Source organism: Chrysemys picta, chromosome 8, assembly GCF_011386835.1.
Source record: "Chrysemys picta bellii isolate R12L10 chromosome 8, ASM1138683v2, whole genome shotgun sequence".
NCBI lineage: Eukaryota > Metazoa > Chordata > Testudines > Emydidae > Chrysemys > Chrysemys picta.
Genome location: NC_088798.1, coordinates 39,591,130 through 39,614,555, shown reverse-complemented (window position 1 = coordinate 39,614,555; position 23,426 = coordinate 39,591,130). Strand labels below are relative to the sequence as shown.

At 40.1% G+C, this 23,426-nt stretch overlaps 1 protein-coding gene across 7 annotated transcripts in view; it reads left to right on the top strand.

Annotated features, from left to right (window-relative positions):
- COL11A1 (collagen type XI alpha 1 chain) overlaps nucleotides 1–23,426 on the top strand; it is a 235,817-nt gene that overhangs the window by 133,489 nt on the left and 78,902 nt on the right. For all 7 annotated transcript variants that reach the window (XM_042840641.2, XM_005285451.4, XM_024101999.3 and 4 more), the window contains 10 exons: nucleotides 2,456–2,509; nucleotides 4,928–4,972; nucleotides 5,131–5,184; nucleotides 5,270–5,314; nucleotides 9,156–9,209; nucleotides 11,955–12,008; nucleotides 14,915–14,968; nucleotides 17,199–17,306; nucleotides 18,733–18,822; nucleotides 19,117–19,170. In XM_042840641.2, the coding sequence (XP_042696575.2) occupies nucleotides 2,456–2,509; nucleotides 4,928–4,972; nucleotides 5,131–5,184; nucleotides 5,270–5,314; nucleotides 9,156–9,209; nucleotides 11,955–12,008; nucleotides 14,915–14,968; nucleotides 17,199–17,306; nucleotides 18,733–18,822; nucleotides 19,117–19,170 (612 nt within the window). The remainder of the gene's footprint in view (nucleotides 1–2,455; nucleotides 2,510–4,927; nucleotides 4,973–5,130; nucleotides 5,185–5,269; nucleotides 5,315–9,155; nucleotides 9,210–11,954; nucleotides 12,009–14,914; nucleotides 14,969–17,198; nucleotides 17,307–18,732; nucleotides 18,823–19,116; nucleotides 19,171–23,426) is intronic.

The window sequence follows — 23,426 nt, the reverse complement described above, 5'->3', positions numbered from 1 at the left end:
AACCATCAGCACTGGGGTTGTCTGAACCCCCAAAGACAACTTAGTTAGTGGATAAATGGAACGCCTTGTCATAAATAAGGTATATTAATAGGAAACCATGAAGAACTTAAAAACAAAAATAGAGAAAATAATATTAGTTGATGCTACAAAGAGAATGGAGCAGTTCTTTCTTACACTCTGGCCATTTACAGTTTAGCTAGCTGTTTACCTGTTGCTAAACCAATAATAAAAAACACACTAACATGTTGCGCATACTAAGATGGATGAGCTATCGCAGCAGGGAACTGAGCAGAATATGGCCAGTACTACCCTATTGACAGGCCAAACCAAACATGCCTGTGATTTTTAATCTCCCATAACTTGAAAGTAAGTTGTGTCAAGTCAATGGTCTTTTCTAACCCCAGGTCACCCCCCTAGCAAATCAGTGCACTGGCAGCTGACAAGCCAGCACTATCCTTCAGAATGGTATGACAGAAGTAGAAAGGGTAAAGGATTACATGCGGGGGGGCAGGGAGAGAAAGGAATAGTTCCTGGAAACAGCTGTATTTGTTGACTCATGTCAGTTCTCCTTGTAACCATTTTGTTGTGGTGGAGGGAATGGTGACATTTGTAGCTCATCAGCTAAGTTTAACAAATATTTTCCTGATGGTCACCACATTTTCTAGGTTCTCTCTGTAAACTGTAGAATATTAGTATCAGAGGGGTAGCCGTGTTAGTCTGAATCTGTAAAAAGCAACAGAGGGTCCTGTGGCACCTTTGAGACTAACAGAAGTATTGGGAGCATAAGCTTTCGTGGGTAAGAACCTCACTTCTTCAGGTGCAAGTAATGGAAATCTCCAGAGGCAGGTATAAATCAGTATGGAGATAACGAGGTTGAGGATAACCTTGTTATCTCCATACTGATTTATACCTGCCTCTGGAGATTTCCATTACTTGCACCTGAAGAAGTGAGGTTCTTACCCACGAAAGCTTATGCTCCCAATACTTCTGTTAGTCTCAAAGGTGCCACAGGACCCTCTGTTGCTTTTTGTAGAATATTAGGTTCTTCCTTCACAGTGAACGCTTCCTAGGGACAGGGTTAATGGTTAATTACTGTGAGTATCCATTTGCTTGGCTAAATTTCATGCACCACAACAGCGTATAACCTCCAAATTTGTTATGTGTATACCATTCCATAGAGTAACTGCATGTGATTGTCCAATGGCCACCTTTTTATGAATAAAGCGACCAACTTTGTCAATGTTGATCATAACACTGGAACATAAGTATCATTTTCATTTGAAATATAAGAGAGGGGCATCACTTAGCAAGAAGCTCTTTTGAGGAGCTCTTGTTCCCTTGAAGAATATCCCTGCTGATCAGAGTTGGTAAAGGTATGGTCTCCATGTAAGTGAAAAGCATTACTGGTTATCTCATCAAAAGTATTTCTTCTGACTAGGAAACTCAGGGCTTTTTGCTAACTGCACACTGTCTAATCCTGGCAGAGACCCTCCAGTATTAAAGCTAATCTGAGAGCTTGTTAGGGTATTATATATATTTTAATATAGACGTGGGTGTCTGAAAATATATGAGAGAGAAGGTGTCCATAATAAATAGTAGGACCTTATTCTTCAAATAAATACATATATACAACTGCTATTGAAGTTAGAAGGCATGGTGGACTTTGTCAGGGGAGATGGGGAAAAGGTGTAGGTAGGGTTTAGCAAGCAGTATCATCCCAGACTCAAGACTCTTTCCTGAAACTCAGCCCAAGTTATGTTCTGGGCTTTATGCAATCCCACTGCACAACCACACTTATATCGTCAGTGCTGCGTATACAGATCTCTGTAAAGAGAGTTCTGCTAAAACAGATGCTTTCTAATGAGTTACCTAACTTGAATAGAACTGGAGTTTTTAATGTTAGTCATAATGTGTCTGTGAAATGTGAACACACAGTAACAGCCACTTGAAAACAAAAGTGCAAATCAGCCCTCTTAAATAGCTGAGCAAAGAACAATAAGGCCCACAAGAATGCTCTTGTGCGGCACTGATACTGCATTAAGAAAATGATTTTAGTTCTGCCACTCTGATTCAGCAGAGGCAAGTTCCCAAGATTTATTTCATTGGTCATGATCTAATAAAATCATTTCTAGTGATGGTTAATGAACTTTCTTTCTCTAAACTGTTAACTAAAATTGGAAAAGATTTGTCAAACACTTTCTTATTGATGTTAATGAAAAATAATGTCATTATTTATGTTGATGTTTTTAATGCATTCAGGACTTGAGGCATTATGGTAAGTTAATTTTTAGATAATCACCAGAGCGGACATCTTTAAAAACTATTTCCATTGATCTAGTTGTAATGTACATTTTGCATCAATCTGGTGATATGCTTTTAATTCTAGATTAAGAACTGGATGTATTGTGGTGGTGTGACAGATATTTGATGATATTTGCATTCATTTCTCATACAGGGCTCCACTGGTTTCCCAGGATTCCCAGGTGCCAATGGAGAGAAAGGTGCAAGGGTATGATATACTTTTTAAAAAACCCACAATGCTTAATTAGCCTGTGGAACTCTCTGCTATGTAAAGACAAGAAGCTTCAAGAGAACATTGAGATATTATAGCATTGGGCCTTTATCTGGATAAGTGTGAACATCCGCAGTTACATAAAATAGGATCAAACTACATGAGACATAAATCCTCATGCTTCAGGGCATTAACATAACCACTCAGTATCTGGGATAGATAGAAGTTCTCTCACCAGGTAGCTTATTTAATTGTCCATTAGGGAGTGTTTTTCATCTTCTGAAAGATGGACTGAAAGTGGACTAGGTAGACCACTGGCAAGAACTATTTTCCTATCTTGTGAATTATCTAGATACCGTTGAATTTAACTTGGATTTTCTATGCATTCTGATTCATCAGACTATCGCAAGCAGGATGAAGAACATATACTTATCAAGTGGAAGTAAAGTGTCAGATTTTGCTGCTTCATTTTTTGAAGCACATGGGGAGAAGCTAATATGCAGCATCTCCAACTATAATGAAAAAAAGGGGGGGGGGGATAAGAAGAAGGTCACTGCACTGCTGCCTGTAAAGCTCAACTAGATGTGGCTGATCGTGTTGCTAGAAAGCTGATAACATTATCAGAAGTGAAAGGATGACTTGGAACTCGTAGATGATAACTCAGTGAGACGTTAAGTCAGATTGAAGTAAAGAATATCATTACTGTGCCTATCAATCAATTTTATTTAGCAGCAAGAAATCAAAAGCACAGATTCACCACTTTAAATATGAAAATTTTGAGAAACAACTACATTTTCAGTTTGCTTTTTTTCTTAAGAATGGTTTTAGCTGGGACGCCAAGAGCGGGTTCGGGCCCCGGTGAAAATTTTTTTTCGGGCCCTCCAGCAAGGGCGGACCGGCTAAACAGGGCTGACAAGATGGGAGGAATTCGGGCCCTGGTAATTTGTATCGGCTCCCCCCTCCCCTTCCAGGTCGGCCCTGGGTTTTAGCTAAGCTGAAGGCAGTTCTTTTTTTACTGTGATCAACAAGGAATGTTTTTTAAAAAAAAAACACATTCAGACCCTATTTTTTGGATAAAGCAGTATTAAAAAACATTGTTCTGAACTATCAAACAGGAGGCTAAATTAGGAAACCTGAACCTGTAACATGCACAAGAACACACTTTTAAATATGAAAGTTATTAGATGTAAAAAAAAGCCTCAGTTCAGCCAGGCATTTAAGCATGGACTTCTGAATTGGGCCAGCATAACTGGCTTTTATCTGTGACAGGTAGTAGCAATAGTAGTATAGTCTAAAGACCTAACCATGGATCAGGAATTCATTGAAAAGACAGTCCCTCCCTCCAAGAGTATGTCTACACAGCAACTAGACACCCGCGTCTGGCCTGTGCCAGCTAACTTGGGCTCGTGAAGCTCAGGCTGCAGGGCTATTTCACTGCTGTGTAGACTTCTGGTCATGGGCTGAAGCCTGGGCTCTAGGACCCTCCTACCTCACAGGGTCCCAGATCCTAGGCTCCAGTCCAAGCCCGGAAGTCTACACAGTAGTGAAACAACCCCGTAACCCAAGTCCCGTGAGCCTGAGTCAGGTGGCATGGACCAGACATGGGTTTTTTCTTTGCTGTGTAGACATACCCAAAGAGCTTACAACCTGAATAGTATTCTCTTGTATGATGACAAAACAGTGAGAATATGCATGTAATTCATTTAAAATGAGAACTTCATATGAAAATCCCATTTCCACTGGTTAGATTTTAACAAGTAAAAGTCACAGTGTTTCTTTTTTCTATCAGGAGAATATGGCTCCTTGAATTAAAAGCTTCTTCACATTAGAATCCATTACAATCACAGTGTAAAGTCTACCTCATGAAAGGGGTCTATAGATTCTCCGTATGAAAGATATATTGGAGCTACATATTAAGGGCCAAAATGCTGGCTCTGTACAAGGACTATGCAGAATGGTCCCTGTTCCTTCCTGCAAAAAGATGATTGCCAGTGCTATTTCCCTTCTTAGCCAGTGGAGCTGTCCAGAGGGAGTGTGATGTACCATCTTCCAGTATGGTGCAGTGGGCCTGCTGCAAGGGAGCTCCAAGGAGAAATTCTGGCTTATCCAGAATTCCTCTCAGGGACTCCAGTGGCTGTGAATGGGCCATGCAGCAACATTAACATGCTCTGGTGCCAAGGGCAGAATCTAGCCCTAACGTAGAAGCCAATGAATAAAGCTACATGCACAGTGACTTCAGCAAGATGGTCAATTTTAGCAAAAATCTGTTTATTTAAATTAAAATGCAGAGCAGAAAGGAGATAAAAGAGCATTTAGTCCTAGGAGAGCTGCACACTGCCTCATATCAACAGCAAAACTTTCATTCACAGTCAAATGCCACATGCTAAGATGATTGATTTGAACTTTCATTGGCAGGGTTTACATGGCAAACCAGGTCCCAGGGGACAGCGAGGACCAACGGTATGTACTTCCTTTTGTTTGTTTAAAACCGTTACTTGCATTCCCTTAGTGATTGCCACCTCTGTGATGTTTTACACCTACTGTAAAAATGCATGGCTGACTCTGACACACTGTCCTGTATGACTATCATCATTTGTATCTGTATCTCAAATCCATAGGGTCCACGGGGATCAAGAGGCCCACGAGGTCCCACGGGAAAACCAGGCCCTAAGGTAATTGTCAGATGCTATTTGCTGCAAAACTGTTTCTCAAAGAAAATCAGGCTTCACCTTTGAACAAATTGTTCTTATTTTCTAGGGCACTGCAGGCAGTGATGGCCCTCCTGGCCCACCAGGTGAAAGGGTAGGTCTGGAATAGCTTTTTCTCCTCACTTTATTTCCTGCATCTCTTTCCTTCCTCTTTCTCCTCTCTCCCCACTTTCTCATGTCTTTGAACTTCTCTGGCTAGGATGTGAAGCAATTACACTGTCATACTGTACCTCAAGGGTGGACTTTATTACGCTGCTGTCCTTCCTGCCCAGCTAGAAGCAGGAAGCCTTGAAAGCTTGTTTTTCCTCTCAGACACCCAGTTTTGCATACCTAAGAGATTGGGATCATTGGAATGAGGTTGGGATCACCATCCAGATTTTTGGGTGCATATTCAAACAAACCAAATTACATTTCTGAGCTTTATGAGATTCTCACTGTTAATAAAAATGTCCCGTTCAGCAGAGTTGCTGTTAGTATATGGGTTTTTAAAAGTACTCAGTGCCTCTAAAAGTTAATAAATTGACAGGAACTGATTCTTTTGTCCTAATCACCTAATTACATGCTTGAGAACTCCTACTGCTGGGTAAAATAGAATCCACTGCATGATATTAAATTTGAATCAATACCCACTCAAACAGAGTCTGTATACTATGCAGTAGCACATAGAAAAATTATAAAATTGATTTGTAATCACAGAACAAGCAATTTAACTCCTACAGATAAGTAAATCTGCCCTTTGACTGGGTTACTTGGGGAAGCTAAAGTTTGGATGACTGCATTTTGTTTCACCCCAATTTTCACACAAACATATTTGTGGCTTATTTTTACACAGCCATATAGAGCACATGGATGGTATCCTTTAAAAAAACAAACAAAAAAACCCAACAACTGAGTTCCCAATTGAGATTACTTTTCCCTTTTGACCTCAAGAATATTTGATTCCAGTGTGGTCAAGCTGTAGTTTCTTACGCAACCTAGTGTTGTCCCATGTTATGATAAGCCACATCATCTGCCACATTTCCATGTTCAGGATTGATACCTGAATGCACTAACAGATGCAGAGCAACAACAAACAAACTTTGCTGGGAACACGTGAGAAGTCTGAAAAGCAGTAATGGCCAACAACACCTGCAAAGTTAAAGATTGGAGACCAAGGATGTATGATAGAAATAGTATTAGGAGACGGTAGAAGTATGTTTTGTTTAGAATCTGTTTTACAGACATCTCAAGCTCTCACAGCTTAAGTGTCTGCAGGAACCAACATTGAATCAAATATAGTGAATGTTCCCTAATAATTGCAAACAGAATGTGTCAGCTTTTAATCAGCATCTCCTCCTACAATGGAATGTGCATGCCTGTATATTTCTATGAAAGTTAAAAGTCAAATCTCTGCTCACAAAAGGTACGCCAGCACTTCTGGTGGAAAACCATTCAACATATGCAGAAAAATGCATTTCAGCTACATGTAAAATATAGGTTCTATTTAATAAGCCTTTCATCGATTTCCTGTGATTTTTCATTAACTGAAAATCCCTGGAGTAGAATCTCACCCAGAGTCCAGCTGAGCTGCTGGTGGAGCTGAAGGGTGGTAACTGGAGTAGGGGTAATACAGAGCAGGAGGTGAGGTTTGGAGTGACAGTTGGGGACCTGGAGATGGTGGTGATGGAAGAGGCAGGGAACTGCTGGATGTCAAGTGAAAGTTAGGGAGCTGAGTGGAACATGGGTAGGTGGGGAATGAACCACAGTTGAGAGGCAGAGGGAAGAGGTGGGTGAAGTGGGAAGTGTGTGGGAGTCAGGGGTGTGGAACAGATGGAGTGGAAATCTGGGGTAGAGGAAGGATTGATTGGAGTAGGGGAGGGAATGTTGAGTGGGAGTAGCAGGCTAAACTGTAGATCTCTCCACATCACAGAGCCTGGAGACAGGCTGCAGAGAGCTGGAAAGCAGAGCGCTAGAAGGAGCTAGAAGGCTGAGTCAAGGGGAGTGGAGTTAGGAGGCAGTGTTGTAGGGAGTGGGCAAGAAGGTAGAAGACAATGGGCAGATCTGAGGGGAAGCAGAAAAAGCATCAATAGAGAGGAATGGATTAGCTCAAAGGTATGCTGTGTCACAGGAGCTCAACAAGCAGTTAATCTGAGAGTGGCCCTTGTGTACTGTGGCCATGTGCTCTAAAATAAGGCATATGACAGAGGGAAGAGTTGTTAGCCAAAAAAGAGAGGAACTTTAAAAGACCATTTCTGTCTGGTTAGAAATATTCCAGCTGCTAGCCATGTAAATATTAAACATCTATCCTCTATAGAAAACTTTTAAAAACACAAGGAAATGTACATTTAATAATGTGATATTAGAATTCTAGAGTATTCTTCTCACATACTCCTACTGGCTTGAAATCTGCAACTCATATTATGAAATAAAAAAATGCAAATTTATTTTTATTAGAAAGCCTTATGGCTTGAGGATCAAAGGGGAAAAGGGATTTATGGCCAAGAAAGTGCTACTAGCAATAAATAAACCATTGAGTTCTGTTCTTCTAACCGTAATCCAGAGAGGGACCAATTTGTTTCATGTTTTGGACAGTGGATCAGCCACTTTTAATATTTTTCCTCAAATGTTGTCCTATTTTTGTTAAGAGTTTCTGGTTTGTAAGCAACTCTCCTTACCTTTTTTGTTTCTGGGTGTGATGAAGACAGTTGAATCAAGGAATGTACCATATGGAACATACTTAGGGGTGGTGGTTGGAGTTACAGGTACAATTTATAGATAATGCTCTAGAAAATGTGGATAGTGCTATAAAATCTCAGAAAAAAATGTATATTTTGAACATTTTCTGGTTAACCATTTGGTTGAGCCTCATTCACTAATAAATGTTAATCAAGTTTTGAAGAGGACTCAGATTCACTTAGGGGCAAATCTTGCCTGCTACTGAACAAACAACCCTTTCCCTCACGCGTACATAACACTTCTCCCACTGCAAGAGAGACAGCCATAATTTGGCTCAAAGCCTGCATTTCCTGACGTCCCAGTCTGCAATGAATGAGGTTTAAGGAACTCTGAGACAGCCAGGGCTTTATCACAGGAGCAGAACGCTAACATCACCACCCCTTATGAATTATCTTTCTTTTCAGGACTTTTGCGTTAAATTTCTAACATTTTGACACATGATGTCTTAGTAAAACCACACATCATATACCAGGTAGAGCAGGACAAGTCTTGCACTGTATGACTAGGGTACACATTTTTGCTGTGTGACCACAGAAAGTAAGATCTGAATGTTCCTTTTTTAGTTCTTTGTATAGTGTGTGCTCTAACACAGACAGAGTCTTAAAATAATCTGATACTAGGCTCCATTCAGCATATCAACAGCAAATGCTTACAGTAAAAGTGACAAGGTCTTGGTTAATTTTCAATGACAACATCTAAAACTAGCCATCATGTGAGCTACTTGTTTATTTTACTACTTTAAAACTTTCAAAAAATCTCATACAGTAAAATCTTTTCAGAAATGGCTCCTCTGTTTTTTTCTTGCAAGAATTTTTTTCTTGAGAGACACAGACATTAAGATACGTCCCATTCAGCAGGAGTAATTTCGACAGTACCTACAGATTTTGACAATACCTTGCTGAGTGTGAGAACTGGCCAATATGAGAAACAAAAAGCTGCAGTGCAGTTAGGTTAAGAATAATTGCACATCTCTTATTGGAACTGAACTTCATAGAAAAATAATCAGTGTTTCTTATTAATTAGTGGGCCCTAATTTTGTATGTTCCACACAGGTGCTGTAGTGGGACTTTGGACTGCTAACAGTATTCACATGCAATATGTAGCTCACTTTATCCACATGTCCATCCATGGAGTTTGTGTTATGTAACTGAAGCAAACTCTTCAGTCCAACATTATAGCATCTGGAATATAGTTTACCCTTTTGCTTATCTTCATATTAGGGACCACAAGGGCCTCAAGGACCTGTTGGATTCCCTGGACCAAAGGGACCTCCTGTAAGTATCTTTTTAAAGTATATGTAATAATTATGCAAATTTGGCAGAGAAAATTTTTGAAGTCAATGTATGAACAAGTGTGTTAGAGCTTGCAGCTGAGGTGTTGGGCTGTATTATAATTAATCAAGTCTGTCCCTCAATGCATGAGGATTACAAGCAGGAAAACCTCCCCTAAGCTTCTGTACCATAAAGCCTGTTACATAAAACCAAAGAAGTCAGATATTCAAAGTAAAGGCTGAGTCTGTTCTATTTGTAAATGTTGCAGTCCGTATGATATTCACTGGGGGGAGGACTGAGTTCCCTGTCTTTTGCCGATGTAAATATTCTGTTAAAAGTAGGTTATTTTAAAAGGAAAGGAAGAAGAGACATCTTAGCTATCATGTATGAGAAATGTGGCACACTAAGGGTTACCATATAACTATTTAGAGGCTTTCTATACTGTTACATATAAATACATATTTAGGGTATGTCACAATGTAAATTGATTAATCAGTAAGAATACTTTTAGCCATTGAAATCTGTCATGTAAATCCATCCACCTCATACATATATTGTTTAAAAATGCAGATTTTTCACACATAGCTCATTCTGGAGCTGTTTTGGCCTGTCATTTAAGTCCTTCTTAAATTTTATTTATTTGTATAAAAAGTAATGGGAACCTTAGCTAGGTAGCTGCATTGTACCTTGAAATGTTAGTGATCCAAGACTTTTGCAACAGACCTAGCCTTATATCTCATTTGATGGAAGGCTTAAAAAAATCTCTATTCCAGTGCATGCACACAAGACAAATGAACTGAACTGCTGTGAAGTGGAGAAAACTCATTTACATGAAATCACTTCCCAAAATTAGCTCCTCAAAGTTCATCCTAAAGATATCTGCACTGAGTTTACACACAGTTTCTCTCTCCCTGTTACTTTCTGTTCTAGATCCTGATGGAATTTATTTTGAATAAGTTATCCAAGCATACAGCCAAAAATCTGTGGAAAGGCTTTGATATTCTGAGATCAAAAGAATCTTTGGTTTAGAATGATAGGTATGCCAGAGTCTTCTATTGGAATTAGCTGGTTAACAATCCTAATGGCATTTTTATCAGGTGCCCATAAAGGCCCAATGTAAAAGTGGGGACCGAATTTTTTCAGCAATTTTAAAGAACAGAATATAAAGTTGGCAGTACTGATAATAGAACAACAGGGAAAAAAAAGGTTGAAAAGTAGTATAATGGGAAAACAAAATCATAATCCTGCAATCTGATTAATACAGAGGACACTGGTTTCAGTGTAGTGTATTTCATTTCCTATATTACTGTTGTACTTGGTTGTCAGTGTAGCACCAGACTTTGTCTGAACAACATGTTTTAGAGAGTATGTGATATTCACTATACAGAGTAATCCTGATAAGCCTTAGTATGCTGTGCATATTAAGAGGATGGGTGTAGAGTGAAATTGATGTGTCTGTTGATTTCTTTACTCCATCCACAGAGATGACTAGCCACCACTAGAGGTCTCTCTTCCTCCCTTTTCCCTTCTGCCTAAAAAAATCTCAAATTAATATAAAACTATATGGTCTGTTACTGGCAGACTATTACTAAATGGAGTACATTGCACAAACTGGATACAATTTTGGTTTAGTCATGTATTCCTGATTGACCAGGATTAGTTTATAGCCTTTCAAAAACGTAGGACTTAATTTGCCATGGTCTCATACTTCTGTTCTGTAGTACCTTTCCCTGTGAGTAGTCCTACTGTAATGAATAAACCAGATTGGTAAAACCCGTGGGAGAGGCACAGAAGGTCAAGTAGAGTTCCACTTCTATTTTCTTATCTCTGGAATGAGAGACATTGATCCAAGAGGCTCCTCAGGAGGATGAGATTACTCACACAGAGGTCACATGCTCCCATACCAACTGGGAAGTCCCAGCCTTTCCCACCCCGCTCCCCACAGAATCTTGGCAGTATGGCTCCAAAGGACTCCCATGGCTGCATGGCTGTGGCTACTTTCAGGTCCCTAACTGTGGAAGGAGTTTTGTCAGGAAGGTAGCAGTAACAGTCTTAGTCCATGTTAGCTTTCCTAGATTATTTTTGCAGGCCCACTGGGATTCTGCTCCCCACATGCATAACCCATCTCTGGTCCAGGAGAAGGAGGGGTGCTAATGATGCCACAAAGTCAGTTGACCCATGTCTGTGCAGGAAGAGAAAATTCATGCCCTTTGTGCCTGGATCTTGGGAGCACAGTCTAGACCAATGGTGCTGCCCTTGGAGTCTGGCTGTGCTCAGTGAGAGTCAGGGTGGCAGAATCAGGTCTGTGATTTGTTTTCCATCACAATTTATTTAGCTTACTCATTTTGCAATCTTTCTGATGCTGCCCTATGTTAAACAATGCCATAGCCACAATTCACCAGAAGCTTATCTTTAAAACGGTTTTCATTAACTCGGGGATGAAGTACAGGATATGAGAGGACAGGAAGTAGGGACTTTGAATTTTGGAATGTTAGACATCCATTTTGAACATGCATGCACTGTTACACACATAAAATCACCATCCAGACAAATTTACATAAATTAAGGAGTCAGCAGAAAAAATAAAATATTAAAATTGTATCAAGTTGCCATCAAAGCAGTAAAGCTTTTCTGAAGGCTGGCCTGAAAGTCTGAAAAGATCATAGAGATTATTAGGGCTAATTGTATACTCTTTTCAGAGCTAGAGATGACTGAGAAACCTCTGACTTATTTTGCTTGCAATTTCAGGGGCCACCTGGGAAAGATGGCTTGCCGGGTCACCCAGGACAGCGGGGTGAGACTGTAAGTATATTGGTTCTACTGTTTCAGGCTGTTGAACACCTGCTTAGTTCACTGTGATCTTTTAAAAAAGTGTCAGTTAATAGTTAGTTCCATTGCTTTATACCGAAAATTGCAGGAAAAAGTGAGAGGCAATTTTTTATTGGTACCTAACTTTGTTTATAGAAAGCAAAAATCCATTAAAACTCAGTGGGGGCAGATGTCAGACAGCTTAATTTTTTTCTCCATGTGGTAAGGGTGAGATTATTTCTGGTTGTTCCCCATTAAATAACATCAAACAGATCATAAGTATACAATAGATAGTGAGGCAACATAATACTCTGTTATCAGCTTTGAAGAAGACATGTGAGGAACAATATAATATTTGCCACTCTCACTGAGAGCCATGTAAGAAGGCAGAAAAAGTATTAGTGCCAGCCCACTAGGAACTTGAAAGCTAACAATTTAGAAAAGTAGAAGAGTGATTGAGACAAAAATACACAGAAAACCATATAACAAAACAAGAATTGTTTGGGTTTCCTTACTTGAAGGATATCTCTATAAACATGTTGTACATTGGAGAAGGACTCTATGCAGGTTGCATTATGAAATACAATCCCACTGAAATCTAAAGAAATAAAATGGTCAATTTTAATGAAAAATATTATTTTGATCTAAATTAGATTTACAATTACTTCTTTAGCTCCAAGTACCATTGATTTATCATTTCACTAATTAGGATGCATCAGCTGCTTAAGCAGACATTGCTGCAAAGCTCTTTATTCACCTCCACAAATGTGGAAAATACAAAAAGCTTACTTACTGAACCAGAATTTCCTTCTTATTTGTTACAGTGCGCTCAGCTTCATATAGCATCCTTCATATGAACTGCCACAAGAATATTATGAGAGTATGCTCTGCTTGCTAATATGCACACATGATGGGATAGTATAAGGGCTTTATTGTCATGAGATTGGGATGAATGCACACATCAGTTATCCAGGCCATACTGAATGAGTATTCTCATTTGCTATGATCTCCTTTGATGCCCATTACTTCTTTCACAAACATCCTTTACTTTTTTGTTCTCAGACCAGACAGCAAGACCAGATTTGCTAATGGCACAGGATAAAAAAATAGAATTACCAAATATGCTCAAACACATCTGTCTTCTGTAGAGGTGGAATCAGTAGATGTTCTCAAGGCATTTTCACTGAATATGGGACCAATTCAGCACTCCTTTCTGTCTCCTGACACAAGGAAAACTCCTGTTGACTTCAGTGATAATTTTACCTGCATAAGGAATGCTGAACATGGCCCAAAGCCCATAACTAATGTGAGGCCTTTACATAGGCAGGCAGTGGAGATAAAGGAAGATATATTGTAACGGTTCAGTCACCGCTGTAGCGCCTCCTCGAAGCTGGGTCTGGGGATCAGCTCATCTGGTCTAGCGCTCCCTTCTGTTGCTCGCTTGCCCCATGGTCCCTCTTGCTCTCTAGGACTCAGGGTTCTCTCTCTTCGCCACTCAGCCCTCTAGCTATGTCACTATAGCGTCTTTCCCTTCTGAGGTAGCCAAGTCCCACCAGGCAATCTGCCAGTGTGCTGTCTCTGGTAATGTTCTGTAAATCCTGGTCTGTTCCACTTTCCCAGTGGCTGGTAGGGGAACCCGGGGCACCTGTTACTTTAGGTTCCAGCCCGGGGGACCCTATCATCAGCAGCCAAGGTCTGCAGTCTCAACCCCACCGTTCTTTCTCTGGATTTCTTCCTACTTTGCCTTCCACAGGCTTTCTTCCCTGCAATTTAATCCCTTCCTTCAGGGATAGGACCCCAGGGCTTTTGATATCCCTGGCTTTCCTCCTATCCACTTCTCTGTACCCAGAGAGCAACTCCAGACTCTCTTCCCATGGCCCTTTTCTGCTGCAAACTTCCTGGCTTTATACCTCATCCAGCTTCTCTTCTAGCTGGGCTTTCTCAGCAATTAGTAATTTATAAATCCAGCCTGACTCTCCCGCAGGTGCTGCCTATAAGGTTAATTGGCCCTATCTGAGCCACCTTAACCCTTTCAGGGCTGGTGTGGTTTGAACACCCTATCACAGAGGTGAAGGATGCAGATAAATACTGGTGTGAAGGGGTGGTAGGCTGGACTCCATATGGTACAGCAGTGAGTTCATTCTGCTGAGGCTGTGCCAGTCTACACCTCCTCCAATGCTGAACTACTTCGTAAAGGCACAATTGAGCCCTTGGACAGGCCGTACTCTAAATTGGGGACTCCAGAGAATTTGCTGACTAGTTTTGAACTGAGGTTTATAGCTGCTTACTAGAAACCACAGATTTTGCCAGTCTTCTGGAAGATTGTCCCAATGACATTCGCCTTATATTCTCTTTTCCATTTTCTTCATCATTTCAAATTTTCACTATTTCCTTTTTTCCCTATGCAGCCCTCCTGTCCCATCTCTATAGGGAAAAAAATCACATCTTCTCTGGATCTGTTTTTCATTCGATTTTATGTTCCTTCCACATCACCTTCCCCCATACTCCTTAATCTCCCATACGTGCCTTTCTTTACATAGTCATTTGTCTGTCTTGGCTATGAGTTCATAATATGTGTCTATATGTGTTTTTAGCTGAGTTTCAGCAATATCACTCATGCATTCAGAATCACCTAATAAATTTTACTGAGAGATAATTGTAAAAGTGACTGGCATTTCTTATGATAGCTCTGTAGAAGCACAGCTGAGAATGATTGGAAAGGACAGAGCTTTGAAAATTTCACATGTAGGTATACACAGGAATAATAGATATTTCCATATGTATTCTTGAAGATGAACTCCTAACATGGAGCTTCTCTCTCACCTCTTCAACACAGATTTGAATTTGGCTCATCTATACCTTGCCATGTATAACTATGTATTATATATTTCATTCCACAGGGTTTTCAAGGCAAAACTGGACCCCCAGGCCCTGGTGGTGTTGTTGGACCCCAGGTAGAGCATTTAAAACATTATATCTAACTATATGAGAACACTGTTTAAAGATTGTTTTATAGCTAATGTAAAGAGCTATTGTTTGTGAGTATATAATATACACTGATGGATATGTTAACTCCTGCAGTACCCAATTACAGCAAATTTAGCAAAATGTGTTTAAGCAAGAATCAAACTCCAAAAAAACAAAGACATTGGACCTGATTCTCCACTGTAATTCATCACCTGTAGTCATTTCAATGAGTGCAAAGTAGGTGTTCTCCAAGAGTTAAGAATGAAGAATAGGACCCCTTACTTTGAACTTTTTTTAGAAAGAGCAAATAACATATTGTGTTGTATTATTTTAGATTGAAGCATTTTGATTATTTTATAGGGTTTGGGTGAGGTTTACTTCATGATCTTATTTGATTATACTTATATAGTTACTTCCTTTAAGTGGTCTTCATGACACTAACCCTTTCCCTTACGACCTATCCTATTTACCAATAGCCATACAAGAGGTTAGCAAAGGCAAAATTGGAGATAAAGTTAATAGAACACAGGCACTGCCAATCTGAAAAACAAAGCATACTAACTGTAGAGGGGCTGGACCACTTAAGAAAAGTTTAAGTCTCTCTTACCACAGACAAATCTATCATGGTTCAGGAGACCCATTATCCATGTACCACAGAGCCCCCATAAAAGAGAAACCCAAAGCCCGACTTAAGAGAGATTTTCCAGAAAGAATATTAAATTCACCCAGGGGATTACAGAGGTTTAACTTTGTTAATCATTTAAAAAAAAATCATTTTCTATTGGCCTCCAGAGTAATTGACTGGTCAAATAGGTAGAGATATTGTTGAATATATCTTATAACCACTACTAATGACATTTGCTGAATAATATATTCCCCATTTACTCATTGACCAGAACCAGAACTAGTATTAACACATTTCACAGCATATACTGCCAAGACACAACGTTTATGTAGAAAATGGTTTTACTTTCTAAACTGTGTTTAGGGATTCCTTTTAGAAAAACACAAAGAGGGGAGGGCAGAAAGTTCCATTAGAGATACAAATTACGTAGCTTTAACTAAATCGTTTAGAAACAGACCTTTTTGTAGTACTCTCTAGTTAATTACAGGTGGCATCTGAGTCTGTTTGATGCAACAGTTCTCTTCTGTTCCATCACTTCAATTAATCAAAACAGCGTGTGTTTTACTGAGTGTGATTTTTGCTCCTTTGTTTAATTTCAAAGATAACTATTCAGTCTTAGGCAAATATTCCCTGGGCCCACTGTTATTTCCAGGACTGATACTGCTTGCATTTGGTTTCCATATGGATCTTTCCACACTTGCTTAAGTGTTAGCATCCACCATCACAACCCATACTAAGAGAAAATGCACTTCTTGGGGCATAAATTGTACCATATGTGGTATTATCTAGTACACCAAAGTAACATTGTGAATCAATTAAAAATGGTAATTACAGTGTTTAGCAATCAGAATTATAAAACCCTTCTGAAAATTATTATTACTGCCTACTCTGACCCTTACTTTAGAATCAATACTGATTCGCAGAGATTCTCTCTCTCTCTCATTATACTTTGGAATTGAGCACCAATAGGCAACCAAACACCCATGTGATGATGTCTGGCAAACTTTTATTCTTCTCAAAAGCACTTGTCATGAATACAGTATTGTAACTCATCACCACTTAAATACAACAAGTGCAAAAAAGCTAGTGGATCAGGTCTTTGATCCCTGCATCTGCCTTTCTGGAAGCCCTTGCATTCTCTCCATGGGAGGTTTCAGTGGATTTGACTAGCCGCCCCTCTCTATATTTTTCCAGGAAGATACTACAGAACAGTGCTCCATGGCAGACAGAGGGTACGAGACCTCTTGTCCTTTCGCCAATGTATCAGAAATGCTGTGGGGTTCAGGCCTTCAGCACTTGGGAAGCAGGGCCATAATTGCAGCCCATGGAAACTCACACATGTATCTGCAGCCAGAATAGGGTTTGAGCTTTATTATTTAAGGATTAGACTATTTTGTAAACAAATGTTGTCTGCAGGTGAAGGTGAGGATTGCACATTTTCCAGTGGTAACTGTGGTGACATCCTAGATCCTAGGAACAACTGAGGGTAGGAGGAAGGTTGAGAAAAAGTGTGGAACAGATTGCCCACAAAAAGCCAACCAAACAAAAAATTAAATTTGTTAGGGTAACTGAGGTTTAACTTCTTTTCTTAGGGTCCTACTGGTGAGACTGGCCCAATTGGTGAAAGAGGTCACCCTGGTCCTCCAGGCCCGCCAGGTGAACAAGGCCTCCCAGGCGCTGCAGGAAAAGAAGGTGCTAAGGTATGGCATGACTTTTGGAAGGAAGGTGTCACACAGAGATAGATGGGATAAATGTTTAAAATCAGATACTGTTCATAACTGTAGAAAGTATGGCATAAAATAGGCACGGACACATTTTTCCCCAAGGAAGGTCTCTTCAGCAACTTGCCAAAGGTATAAGGGTCTCACTTCCAACCTGATCGTTTTGCTATAAATTTCAGTGGGAACAAGGATAGCCATTAATTTGTTTAAGACGAGCAGTTTGCATAGAACCTCCCTTTTAGTGTGGGAGATTGTACATAGACAACCTGTTTGCTCAGGTCAAGTTGGAGCTCTGTACTGGAACTCAGGGACATATCTCTGTGTGGCACTGGCCACATTGTAGAATTTCAGTTACTCTTTCGGTGAAAGAGGAAAAAAAAATAGAAAAAATATTTACATTGATCAAGAAAATAGTATATGATTGTATTCAATTATTCATTGTAGATAAGAGAATAACTTCCTCCATGAATGTTTCTTTACAGAAAATATGATAATATTAATAACTTTTTGTTTATATACCATAACTAATATATATTACTTTTTAAAATTTGTTGTAATACTATTGTGCTCACATACTATGGTGATGAGGGCCATAAAGTATTTGAATAGCTGGATGGAGAGATGGATGGTCCTTTTTTTTTGGTCATTGATTATAACCAGAGTCTGCTGTTTTATTATACGTGTGCTAATTAATAAGGCTAAAATTTTGTCACAGATATTTTAGTAAAAGTCACAGACAGGTCATGGGCAATAAAGAAAAATTCATGGAAGCCTTGACCTGTCCCTGACTTTTACTAAAAATATCTGTGACAAAATGGGGATCTGCGGGTCCCCACACCGCCTGCAGCGGGGAGCTGCATGGTAGGTAGGAGCTCCAGGGCCCCCTGCTGTCTCCACCAGCTGGGGGCTGTGGGGTATCCCTGCTACCCCCAGCTCCAGGGGTCCCCCCGTCAGCCACAGAGGCCAGGAGCTGTAGGGTGCCCCCATCGCTCTCATGGAAGCCAGGAGCTGTGGGGTACCTCCACCGCACAGTGCTCTGGTGGGCCACGTCATCAGGAGCTCAGGGTTCCCCCCAGCCCAAATTGGCCGTGAGATGTGGGGTTCCCCACTGCCTGCGGCAGCCGGGAGCTGTGGAGTCTCCCTACCACCCACAACTCCGTGGGACCCCACCACCTGCCACAGCCAGGAGCTTGGGGGTTCCCCTCGCCATCTGTGTGGCTTGGAGTGCCAGGGGCCGCCAGAGGTGGCAGGGGTACCCTGAAGCTCCTAACCGCCGTAGGCTGAAGTCACGGAGGTTGCTGGAACTCACGGATTCCGTGACTTCTGCCACCTCTGTGACTAAAATTGTAGCCTTACTAATGAGTAACTAACATTTGCAGTTTTTGAAACCTCTGCATTTTCACAGGGTGACCCAGGCCCTCAAGGTATCTCTGGAAAAGATGGACCGCCAGGTCTTCGTGGTTTCCCAGGAGAAAGAGGCCTTCCGGGAGCTCAGGTACAGTATAAACACCAGCATAGATAACTGTGGGTACAGTGTTTATATAGTATCCTGGAGAACAATGAATTAAGCTATTACAGGAAGTTTTCCACTGTGCTTGGAAAATGAATGCAATACAAAAATATCAAATGGGCACCCCTGAGGGTTAAATTCAAATGGCTATCCATTCACTGGTGGTAATTTATTCAGCAGTGAATTCTTGATTTTTAAATCCTTCATATTAAATATGTTGCAAAATAAAAAAACTGTTTAATTTTTCATATGGAACAACATGCTTCTCTCCTTTTTCAGGGTCCAGCTGGTCTGAAAGGAGGAGAAGGCCCACAAGGCCCACCTGGCCCAGTTGTAAGTCACTATACCAACATTACGAAAATACAAATAACCTCCATTCTGAGTCTTCACATGCTGTTTTGTTTTCATCAACACAGATTGTAAAACAGTAAGGAAGCTCTGTCATTCACATCAATCAATAGTTATTTTCTACCATAATGAGCCTATATAATGAGCCTATATACATAAGGAATGTATAGGTATCAAAATATCTGAAACCTGCTGCTATCAGTAGGTGCAAAATTGACTTGCTCCTCAGCATTGCCCAGCTAGACTAGTTATTAACAGGCACAAAAAAAAAAAAAAAATCCTTACCAAGGAAAAGCCACAAACTGTGGATGTAATGACCAGTCTGGCTGATGTTACATTCCCTTTGTATAACTCCTGTGCGCCACATGTTTGACCCCTATAACTTTAATGGATTTTACTGTGCTATTCAGAATCTAAGTTTGCTGTTAAAAGGTTTTAAGCCATTGTTGTGAATCATATTCACTACTGTCTTGCTGATTTTTCAGTCTGACCACTTAAACAATAATACCAGTATAGATGTGAATTTCCATTCATCCTAACAAGTTAAGTAGAATTTTTTTTTAGTTTTAAATAAGACTGCGAGAAAATTGCAGTCTGCAAAGACTAGTAAATGATAACTCCTCTGTGCACCCCATGTTTTCTGGCATTTCTACACTGTGGAGTTACATCACATACTGTGTATTTATTTCTCTAATTAACTATTATACAACTTTTTGTTACTGTCTGAAATAAGAAACATCTGCAGACTATTTTGGCAGATTTAGTTGAGATTTTTCACTCAGTCTGCAGAACTCAGCAGATAGTTAACTTTACATCACAGGCTTTAAGGAATGGGTCACATTTTAATCTCTGTTGCAGAAATTATTTAAAATAAGTACCATGGATGATATATTGCCAGATGTACAAAGGCATTAATGCTGTCACAGCTAAGAAACTGACCTTTCATTGAAGAAATTTACTTTTCTTCAGTGAAAGCTTAAATTTTCAGGGGGAAAAATGTAGAAATACACGGTACATGCCAGGCTGACCCAGCACACCCCCATGCAGGCTGGCACAGTGTTGTAGGTGAGCCCTTACTTGATTTTTCTCTCTCCCAGGGTATCAACAAGTCCAAACAGCCCATTAGATGCTAAAGGACACCTCTTTATGGAGGGTATCATTTATCAACATTAAAAAAAACCCTGCATAGAACATAAACAAATCTTTCACCTCATCATCTCAACTGAGGGACTCAGTCATTCTTAGACCAGCTGACCTCCCCGCCCCCTTCCCCTTGAGTCCAGTTCTCACCTCTCCCCCTGGTGTTTTCTTGGTTCCAATCCCTACCTCTGGTGCTAGGTCTCTTGCCCCTACCAGAGTAAGATCTTTCTCTGGACTCACAGGTCTGGGGAGGTCCATCTACTGTGACTCTTCTTCAGGGGCACTGAGTGATCCTGTCAGGACAGGCCTCTAGCCAGTGTCTAGGAGACCCTTGGCTGAGAACCAGGCCCTCTTGGACACCTACTGACTACAGCCCAACATCTAGGAGTCTCTGCTTTCTAGGATCATTTCTTACAGGCTCCCCATTCTCATGGGTTCCTCAGAGAGCTCACCTTCCAGGCTTCCGGTTTAGGCCTGTCCTGGCAACTCCTCTCCACGGGTGCTTTCTGTATCTCTTTGGAATTCCCCTGTAACTGAGCTTGGGTAACCTTCATTAGCTACAGGTGCTTGTTTACTAATCAGCCACCTGGGGCCTTCATAAGGCAGTCATGGGCAAATTGGGCCCAAAATGCCCATAAAGGGCAGCCGCCCTGTGACAGACCCTAATAAAAATTCATAGAACAATGATGATGAATGCCATTAAAATGCCAGCAAAGAAACATAATGGAATTCCTATTTCAGAACCTAGTCATGCTTTCCTTGTATCTCCAAACTGTCCACTGAAATACATGAAAGTTTGGATTGTGCGAGGAATGGAGGAGTAGCACATAAATATAATCTCGTAGTTGTTTGTTTTAGAACAGTGATGCTCAGTAAAATTATTTAATGATTATTAAACTGTTGTATCACCAAAACCAACCATTGCCATTATGACCTTGTTTACACTGGGCTTTGAAATGGGTAGGACTCTGCCTAAACACAGTGAATCTGGTGTTAAATATGGTTTGACTGGCTAATGTGTAAACCAGTGTAAAAGCATTTTCTAAAACCATGTTTATACCTAACTATGACCTAGGTATTTACCATAAAGTTTTATTTTTCCATGAGACTTATTAACAACCTAGGCATAAAGCAGATTAGCCAGCCTTTATGACTGTAAAAGTAATGACATTTTACTCATTCATCAGAAAGATGTGGGCCTGTAGAATTTTGCAAGACCAGTCTAAGGTCAAGAGTTTTTTGTATCCCCAAGTGTTTGTTTTATGTTTAGGCTTTTACTTTCTACTATTGATCTCTCCATCACATCCTGTACTGTAGTTCCTGGGAATTTTGAAATGAAAGGTATTAAAATAGAATACAGACTTTTTAAATTGCCTAATTTTCTGCTGTCATTTTTATGCAAGAGCACTCTATAGATGCAAAAGCTGGTACACTTATGCTCAAATGAGCAGCATGCAGTTCTTGACAACCATCTGCTTATTGCACTTCTCTCTCTTGCGGTGAGCCCAGGTGGAAAAGTAAATTGACACAAACCCTTTCTGCAAGGGAAAAAGTAATAGAGGAACTGAAAGTATGTATTTTTTGACAGTAAAGTTCATGTATATTCTTACAATTTATATATTTTTAATACTTAAAAACAGAACATATAAAGAACTCCTAATTGAAAACTCTTGGTTTTGGGATATCCCTAGGTTTGGGAAAGTGCTGCAGTAACATTTTTGTGCACTAATTCTTTCCTCTAGAATGTCATTAAGAACTAGCGTGATAGTACGTTAATTTTTAGCTTGCTTTTGATATATTCAGTCCCTTCTTTCCTTCCCACCATGGTATATAAGCACATTCCTCAGGGAACTGAAACAAAAAAGCCCCAAAATAGGAACCTTACTATTCACCCTGTACAACAACAGCTTTTGCTCACAATAAGTAATATTTAAATTCCTGGTTATATTCACACCATATAATTTCACTACAAATATTTCACCCTTTTCTAATATACACTCAGTTCTTGTAGGTAGACTATTTAAAGAATTCAAAGTTTTGACTACCAAATTTTCAACCATAATCTGAGCAATCTGAAATGGCTGCTAGAGATATTATGATGTAATGGATGTTCTAGGCAGGTAATAGAAGTGGTGAATATGGAGGAAAAGGGAAGTCTTTCTCAAAGGTTCAGTTATTTCTCAGACCTTCACGTGGGTAATCTCTGGCCCTGGAAGGCAGAGACTACCTGAAGCACAAATAGAATCAAACCCCACCCACAGATATCCCAAATCTCAGAGAAGGTCCTAAACTTTATTAGACTGATTTTGTATCTCTGTAATTATTAATTATGAATTTTGGAATTGGCTGGTAGTTAGAAGATATGAGGATGCACCTGATATCATGGTGCCACCTGTATTTATCTCAGGGCCACAATGAGACATAGAGCTTTAACTCACTGCTGTCTGTGGGAGTTGCAGGGGAAGATCATTGGCATAATATGGCCCTAAAATAATTTCCAACCTATTTTAGGCAGTAGGGCTAAACACACAGTCAGTCATTTCCCAGAGAGGATTAGTAAAAGTGGAATGCTTGCTCACCATACAAAATAGGAAGAGGATTAGTCCCTGTGGAGGTCTCTGCCACACCTGTCAACACTGACTGCTCCCAAATAACAGGAATATACAAAATCATAAACTCTGTACAGCTGCAAGTACACCACAGTGAATGACCATTTCAGAACACATTGCATGCTAATTGCTGTGCTTAGGGTGAACTGGACAAAAGAGAGAGATGCACGAATACTCCATAGCAAGATGTTTTCTTCTTTTTTCCTCATTGTTCTATCTGCTTTCTTTATCTTCCAATTGGTGGTATTCCTCCTCCCTCTTTCATGCTGCTGCAAGGCATGCTGAATGCTGATGAGAGAAAGCTCTTTGGAAATTCAGGCAGTCATTCCTCATTAGCTCATTTGGGTATTGGATATCCAGGTCATATACTGAACCAGTCAGATATAGGCTACCCAGTTAGTTATGTTGCCAGAGTCGGTGCTATCTGCCTCTATCTGATAACAATTTCAGTCATGAGGCTGCTCACTTTAAATAAATGTGCTAATTAAGAAA